Source organism: Chinchilla lanigera, unplaced genomic scaffold, assembly GCF_000276665.1.
Source record: "Chinchilla lanigera isolate Chin_1 unplaced genomic scaffold, ChiLan1.0 scaffold00027, whole genome shotgun sequence".
Lineage (NCBI taxonomy): Eukaryota > Metazoa > Chordata > Mammalia > Rodentia > Chinchillidae > Chinchilla > Chinchilla lanigera.
The window spans coordinates 21,486,965-21,495,400 of record NW_004955428.1 but is presented as its reverse complement, the minus strand read 5'-3'; the positions used below and the strand labels follow the sequence as shown (position 1 = coordinate 21,495,400).

The 8,436-nt window shown below is 34.0% G+C and overlaps 1 protein-coding gene across 2 annotated transcripts in view; it reads left to right on the top strand.

The window, feature by feature from the left end:
• Positions 1-8,436, top strand: part of Mettl14 (methyltransferase like 14) — a 31,750-nt gene that overhangs the window by 12,330 nt on the left and 10,984 nt on the right. For both annotated transcript variants that reach the window (XM_005386800.2, XM_013515267.1), the window contains exons 4-8: positions 359-439; positions 784-871; positions 4,031-4,121; positions 5,627-5,768; positions 7,587-7,679. In XM_005386800.2, the coding sequence (XP_005386857.1) occupies positions 359-439; positions 784-871; positions 4,031-4,121; positions 5,627-5,768; positions 7,587-7,679 (495 nt within the window). The remainder of the gene's footprint in view (positions 1-358; positions 440-783; positions 872-4,030; positions 4,122-5,626; positions 5,769-7,586; positions 7,680-8,436) is intronic.

Sequence of the window (8,436 nt, the reverse complement as noted above, 5' to 3'; positions counted from 1 at the left end):
ATTACCGGGAATCAGACTCAGGACCTTGCGCTTGCCAGGCAGGCACTTGTGCCACTGAGCTATATCCCCAGCCCACAAGCTACATTTTAACATTTATAGTATTATATATGAAATACATAATTCTAGATAATCCAGTCAACAAAATGTTAGTTACAGGTCATTTTTATTCATGGTAATGATGAGAAAATTTTTTTCTAAATATTAACGAGTTAGATCTAATGATGAAAAATAAAGACTTTGTTAACTTGAAACATTTATTGTCTTTTAGGGATATAAAATATTTGCGGTAAGTCTTAAGATATAATTAAACAAATGGCCTATATTATAATAAATGTTTCCTTAATCTTCCTTTTCCAAGGATGAACTAGAACTACAGCAGGAAGAAGAAAATTTGCCATATGAAGAAGAGATTTACAAAGATTCTAGTACTTTTCTTAAGGTAAAATAAATAATTTTAAGTCTTAACAGCTCTGTACATTTATGCTCTGTACCCTACTTGTCTTTAGAATGTTTTCAGTTATTGAGGAATCACTGTTAAAAAATGAGGTTTATTTAGATTATCTATGAAACATTCTTTTGATATTTGGCTGTATAGGATGAGATAATGATGTAATTTCAGTAGTAGTTTAAAAGTAATGAAGTCATTCTGTTTGTTTCCTGATTTTACTACTTTCTAAGATCTATCATATTTTATATGTTCCCATAATAGAAAGCAAAGTACAGTGTTAGTGTATCTGCTATCAGTGTGCATGTTGTTAAATTTAATTTTGACTTTTTCTTTAGGGAACACAGAGTTTAAATCCCCATAATGATTACTGCCAACATTTTGTAGACACTGGGCATAGACCTCAGAATTTCATCCGGGATGTAGGTATGTAAGACTTTTGTGGACTGTTCTTTTGCTAACTATTGATTACATGCATGTGATACATTCATTTTGTATATTATTTCTGACAAAATATTTTTTCCAGTTTTCTGTTCTCAGTACTTGCAGTATACTTTCATTTTCCTTTGAGCAATGTTCCTTTTTTCTTTCCTTCTTTTTAAAATAATTTATCTACTATACAACTCACCTATTTAAAGGAGTATAATTTACTATTTTTTTAGTGCATCCACAGGGTTGTTGATAACCATTACTATAACATGTTTTAGAACAGTTTCTTTTTCCTTAAGAATGCCCTATACCCTTTAGCAGTTAGTCCTGATTTCTTCCCTCTCTTCTGTGCCTCCCACCTGCCCCTAATCTTTCTCTATGAATTTCCCTGTTCTGGATATTTAATATAATTGGAATTGTACAATATGTGGTCTTTTGTGATTGGATACTTTCACTTACCATATTTTCAAGGGTCATAAATGTTGTAACATCTGTTGGTCCAACATTTGTTATTGCTAAATAATATTCCTTTGTATGTATGGGTGTGTAGACCACATTTTGTTTATTTACTCATTTGGGTTTGCTCTTTTGGAATACTGTGAACAGTGTTGTGATGGATTTAGTGGTTGGGACACTACTGGGGATGTAATGGCAAAAAATCGGGCTGTATTCCACAAAAGACCAAAGGATTCTATTTAGAACAAACAGAGTTTATTAATTTAGACTGGTCACCTTGCAGGTCAGGAATGTGGGTGCCTACCTGCCTTTATTAATTTAGACTTGCAGGTCAGGAATGTGGGTGCCTACCTGCCTTTGTTCCCACCTTATATACATTTTTGGTTTCCATGGTAACAGATTGGAATGTTGTAGCCCTGCCACACATTGTTTTCCTTGTGCTATCTAACTGGGTCAGACTCCAGTCATGAGCCCAACCATAATGATACATACTTTCTGTTCTATATGTCCCCCTTTAGATAACTATACATTTTCTTTATGGTTACAGTGTTTATCTAGGGCCAGGGAAGGGATGAAACCACCCAGGCAGGGTCATAGGTGGTTATCTGGGCCTGTGTGTTCTTTGTCTTTGGAGAAGCATTCCAGGGCAAAGTCAGGACTGCAAAGTTAACTTTTTACAACTCCTCCAGGATGTTTCTCAAGACGCATTTTGAGGCTTGTACTAAGACTAGAATTATTCTATCTTAAAATGATATGCTAAGAGTCGCCATCCCCTACAGGGATTCTAGTCAGAGCCTTCTCAGTGAGCTATGCCCCAATTCCCCTCCTCCCCCTCTTTTTTGCTGAATCACCCAGGCTGGACTTGAACTTGTGATCTCCCTCCCTCAGCCTCCTTCAATACTGGGATTATAGACATGCACCACCATACCCTCCTCTGTTATGTACATTCATGTACAAGGTTTTCTGTGGAGATATGTTCTCACATCTCTTTGCGATGTATCTAGAAGTAGAATTGGTGGATCATGCAGTAATTCTTGTTTTTCTTTTTTAAACTTTAGTGTTCTTACCTTTTTTGTTTTCTTTGTTGCTTTTTTTTAGTTTTTTCCATGTCGTAATTTTATGTTTAACATTTTGAGGAACTATATAAATATTTTTCAGAGCAGCTGTGCCATTTTAGTCTGACCAGCAGTGTATGATAATTCTAATATTTTCACATCCAGGATACGGTTATTGTCTGTCTTTTGAATTATAGCCACATTAGTGGATGTTAAGTGGTATCCTATCTTGGCATTGATTTGCATTTTCTTAATGACTAATAATATATTTAGCATTTTTTTTGCAGGCATATTGTCACTTAAATATATTCTTTGGAGAAATGTCCAAACATTTTGCTTATTTTATAAATTTTCTTTTGCTTTTTTATTGTTGAATTAAAAGAGCTCTTTATATTTTCTTTGTGGTGTATATACAGTGTTCATATTTTTTATGTATTTTTGGTACAACTTTATCAGATGGATGATTTGCAAATATTTTCTCCCATTCTATTAGTTCTTTGCTTCATAGTATCTTCTGCAACCCAAAATCTTAATTTTTTTCTCATAATCCAGTTCATTTTTTTCTTTTGTCACTTGTAAGCAACATTACTTCTGAAGTAGAAACTAATGTTTTTATAAGCAAAAGTTAGATATATCCTAAAAAGTTGTGAGAACTTGTATATCCATATTTGCATATCCACCTTTTTGCTCTTAGGACGCTTACCTACAACAAAGAAAATGTATGCAAAAAGCTAATAGAGGTTGAGAAAAAGTTGTTGTATGAATGTAATTTTAGTCAACAGGAAGTTTAAATTCAAAATCAAGGCGTAAAGCACTTTAGGTGGTAGTAAAAAGGAGCCACTGAACATTGTTGAAGATAACATGGTGAAGAATTGAGGAGAAAGAAGACTTAGAAAGGATACCCTGTTGTGCAAGATCTTTATGTCAGAGGGACAAGGAACAGAGCTGACTGCAAATTTCTGCATTTTAAACAGAATGTTACAGTCCTATTCATCATATGATAAAAGAGCATAGATTTCAAATGTTTTCAGGTTGTATCTTCTGTTTTATAGATAAATGCTAACTGCTGTGGTGAAAATTGATAGTATAGTTTCAAACTTTTATTTGAAATGAGATCTTTACTACTGATTGAGGAAGACTTAACAAAAATTATCACATTCTTGTTATAAAAACTGTGAGCCAAATGTGTGGTACATACTTGTAATCCCAGCATTCTAGGAGGCTGAGGCAGGAGGATTTCAAGTTCGAATCCAGCCTGGGCAGCTTAACAATTTGACGAGATCCTTCCTCCAAAAAATACTTTAAAAGTTGAGGGGCAAGGGATGTAGTTCAGTGCAAAGCCGTAGGTTCAATCCCCAGTACTGGGAGTGGAGCGGGGGAGGAAAAAACTACTCCCCTAAGCAAGACTTAGTTTTTAAATTAAGAAGTTTAAGTGATTTATATTGCTATGGATATACTTCCTTCACCAGTAGGGGGAGGATAAAGAAGAAAATATGGTAGAAAGGAAGTAGTCATTTTTTTTTTCTAAAGATATGAAAGTAAAATGTGTGTATTTTGTTTTCTTAGCAGGACACATAACTTTTCATTTCACCAATATTAACTGTTGTTGAACTGAAATTTAGAATTTACTATTTTTTCTCCTCAGGTTTGGCTGACAGATTTGAAGAATATCCAAAACTGAGGGAACTCATTAGGTTAAAGGATGAGTTAATAGCTAAATCTAACACTCCTCCTATGTAAGTATTTTTTTAAATTATTTTTGTTCCCACATTGGGTTTAATACATCAGCCTGTTTTTTTCTATAACTTTTCTTTAAAAGAGAAAGAATCAGCACCTATATAAGAGTAAACTAGTCCATTCCTTCATTTCTTCTTTGTAAGAAAATATATTAGTTTGAAACTGTGGTACTGAGTAATAAGTGGGTTCTCATTTAATGTTTTTCTTTTTTTTAGTTTTCCAGATAATTTGTTTGAAGTATCTTTAAATATTTTCTTCAAAAATTACTCATGTTTTTTGTATTACTGCTAATATTGTTAAATGACTTTTTTTCACAAAGTAATGTGGATTGGTGATTCTTTTTTTTTGGTACTGGGAATCAAACTCAGGGCCTCATGCTTACACTTGCCAGGCAGGCTCTGTGCCAGTGAGCTACATCCCTGGCTTGATTCACTTTAATCTTTGCTCAACATAATAATGGTTTTTTTTGTTAGAAAAATGTGTTAAGGGCCTTGAAATTAGAGAATGTTTTACATTTAGCTGACTTCAAGTGTTTTGTACCTTGAATGGTTTAATAAAACATATCAGTTATTAGAATAACCACAAATATATGTCAATATATGAGGAAATCTGGGTATTCTTGAATATTCATCCTACTTTAAAATATTCCTAGCTGGGTGTGATGGCACATGTCTATAATCCCAGCAGTTCAGGGCACTTGAGTCAAAAGGATCACAAGTTCAAGTTCTGCTGGGGCAACTTAGCAAGACCTTCTCTCAAAAAACTGAAAGAAAGAGACGGGGTATGGGCCGGGCGTGGTGGTGCATGCCTGTAATCCCAGCACTTGGGAGCCTAAGGCAGGAGGATCGTTGTGAGTTCGAGACCAGCCTGAGTTACAAAGTGAGCTCAAGGCCAGCCTGAACTGCATAGTGAGACCCTGTCTCAAAAAGACCAAAAAAAAAAAAAAAAGGGAAGAGGGTATAGGATGAGCAAGAGTGGGAGAAAAGAGGGAAAGAAAGAAATACTTTTTTACATTTAAAATATTTTAGTTAAAAATACTTTTATGTGAAAATAACTTTGGTAAAGTATATATTAGTGTGAAAATACTATTATAAATGTTTTTACTCATTAGCAAACTAATTTGAAACTTAAAAGTTTTTAATCCTAAACAATTGAGGAAAAAAGTAATACAGTAATTTAGAAAGTTGAGATGACAGTAGAAAGTGAGTGAGACCCTCATCTGAGTATAGATTTTTCAATGCAAAGAGAATATATTCTGGATGTTTCATGGGGAATAATGATTTTCACTTTGCCCTATAATTTTGTCCATATCCTAAGGAATAATCCCATTAGATGGTTCAATGTTTGTGCTGCACAAAGAAGACCCCTCTATAAAAAAATATACTGTAATTAGCTTATGGTTAACTTTGTAAATAGTGGTTAGTAATATTTAAGAAATTTCTTTGATTGCCATCTGCAGATTATTTGAAAATCTTTTTTTTTTTTTTTTTTTTTAATCAAATAGGTACTTACAAGCAGATATAGAAGCCTTTGACATCAGAGAACTAACACCCAAATTTGATGTGATTCTTTTGGAACCTCCTTTAGAAGAATATTACAGAGAGACTGGCATTACTGCTAATGAAAAATGCTGGACTTGGGATGATGTATGATGAAACTTTCTACATTGTAATGAACTATTAATTTTTAAAATGAATATGTTCATTTAATCAAAAACTGAGGCTGTAAATGTCATCTCTACTTTTGTGGGGATTATAACTGTAGATTTATAGTATGTATTGTAGGTGAAGGTCCAAGGTACATTGGTAAGAGTACATTCATTTGATTCTTTTTTTCAGGCGGTAGAGGACTCACAGTCTCAGTCTTGGAGTCCTTGGCTATAAGCTAGGAAAATCTAAAAGCAGACAGAATGATGATTCAACTTGCAACTGATCAGTTTTAGTAAATACCAGGAAGGGAGAAAGGAGAGAAGAGAGCAAATGCAAATAAAATGTATCACAATTCCTGTTTAAGGAACTTACAGTATGATACAGTACGGGTGAAAAAAGAAACATAAGCATATAATTTCAGTGTAATTATTATGATAAAGGTATATTTTCCTAAATAAAACTAAGTAAGCTGGTAAGTTGTATTAGTTACATAAAATATCTTTTTATAACCAGTATAAAAAATAATAAATACTTATTGAACACCGTTCTCTGTTAGACAATGTACTGGAGATTCAATAATGAGTAAGAGTTAATACTTACTCTTAAGGAGCACATGGTTTGATGGGGTAAACATTGGCCTAACCTAATAACTTTGTTGAGTCAGGAGTGGAGGACTGCATAAAATTGTAGGCCAACAACCAAGCCTAGGAAGATGGTACTTATGAGCACAGAGGTGACACCTGAACAGTATAAATAGATCAGCTGGAATTGTCCAGGAGAAGAAAGATGTGGGCCAGGGGCTCAGGCAGAAGGAAAGGCAGGAGCAGAAGGGATGGAGGCATAACCTGGTTTGTGGGTGTAACCTTTTTGTTGGTTGTTACTGTTCGAATGCTGACTGCATTGTCTTGAGATGATGTTTTAGGAGCTTGGAGTTCTTACTCTGAAAACATTATGAAACTTTTCAGGGTTTTAAATAGTTTAGTAAGAGCATCAGATCTGTGTGTGGAGGCTGGGCCAGAGGGAAGGAAGTCTGAGAAAAGGTGCATGTTTGGAAGATTCTTGCCATTATTTACCTGCAAGAGACAAATCTTGCAGATAACTGGCTCAAGTGATCCTCCCAGCTGGGCCTCCCAAGGACATAGCAGGGATTGTAGGTGTGTACTGCTGTGACTGGCTTCTACTGTATTTTAATTTTGCCATTAATTTTGGGCTCATTTACCCTCTTTCCATTTCAGTTTCTTTTTCTGTAAATAATATGTTGCTACAGAATGTCTTTCAAACTCTTACCTTATAAAGTTCCATTATTCTGTAAGTGCAGTTCCCTATAAGCTCTTTCCTTATAAAAACAAGTGCTTATCTGTATTTTTCCCTATATATATTATGTAAAAATAAAGCAGCAATATAACAAGTGATTTTTTTTTAATTTTAAAAATAAAAGGAGGAAAATATTAACAGACAGACAACACTTTACAAAATAGCAAAGGAACAGTACAGACAGTACGGAGTTACAAACAAAGTGGTAGGGAATTAACAATGCTTGTATTACATATTGATATCTTCAAAGTGGTTTCTCATGAAAACAGATATAGACATGGAAAGCTAATCAACCAAGGACTCATTGACAGTTTCTTTCAGCAAAGAAATATAAGACAGTAGAACAGCCGTGTATAACAAGTGATTTTTAAGGATAAAATTTATTTTCCATTGTAAGTGCATACAAAGAATGACTCTGATAAATCTCAGTGATTGTTCTTTTGGCTAGAGGATGAATGGGAATCAAATAGTTTTATGCAGCATTGTTTTATTTTCTTACAGATCATGAAGTTAGAAATTGATGAGATTGCAGCACCCCGATCATTTATATTTCTCTGGTGTGGTTCTGGGGAGGGACTGGACCTTGGAAGAGTGGTAAGATATTTTTTAAAGTGTATTCTTAAAATCATAATATAAAAGATAACAATGTGTTGTTACATGAGAAACTTGAGGATTAATGTTATTTTATACCTATTTCTTGAATAGTTTCAAAATACTTAGAAGAAAAATACACTTAAGAAAAGAATGTAAGGCAATACCCCTCAGTCAGTTATTAGCACTAGGGATGAATGTAGGTCTCTCAAAATAAAATTTGTTACAGCTGCAGGAAAAGAACAGTCTAGACATTTCAAACTCCAAATTACACATAAAAATGAGCTGCTTAGTGTCAGACATGACTAGTTTTTATAAGGAACTAAAAAGTGTTACTCTGAATGGCATTGACTCTTGAATTTTAAGTGGAAAATAACAGCATCTGGAACACATGGTTTGAATAAATGAAAGTGAAAAAGAAGTTAATAACAGCTCAGTTTATTTTAAGTATCTTATATTCAGGTATGTTTTAGAGCTTTTTTTTTTTCCTGTCTTTTTTTGATTGGAATATTTTGCCAGAGAAACAGAAAAAGTATTTTAACCAAGAATAATGGGAACATTGTGCCTGGGTATCTGAGTATCTCACTTTGGTCACAGTTCAGCTGTTATCCAACAGTGAGACTTGGGGCAAGAAAGTTCTTACACCGTGGGTCTTGGTTATATCACATGTTGGAAGAGAACTTCCATTTTTAGGACATAGTACTTACTGTATAGCCAATGATCTCATTTAATTTTAACTAATCTGGGGAGAGCCCATTTG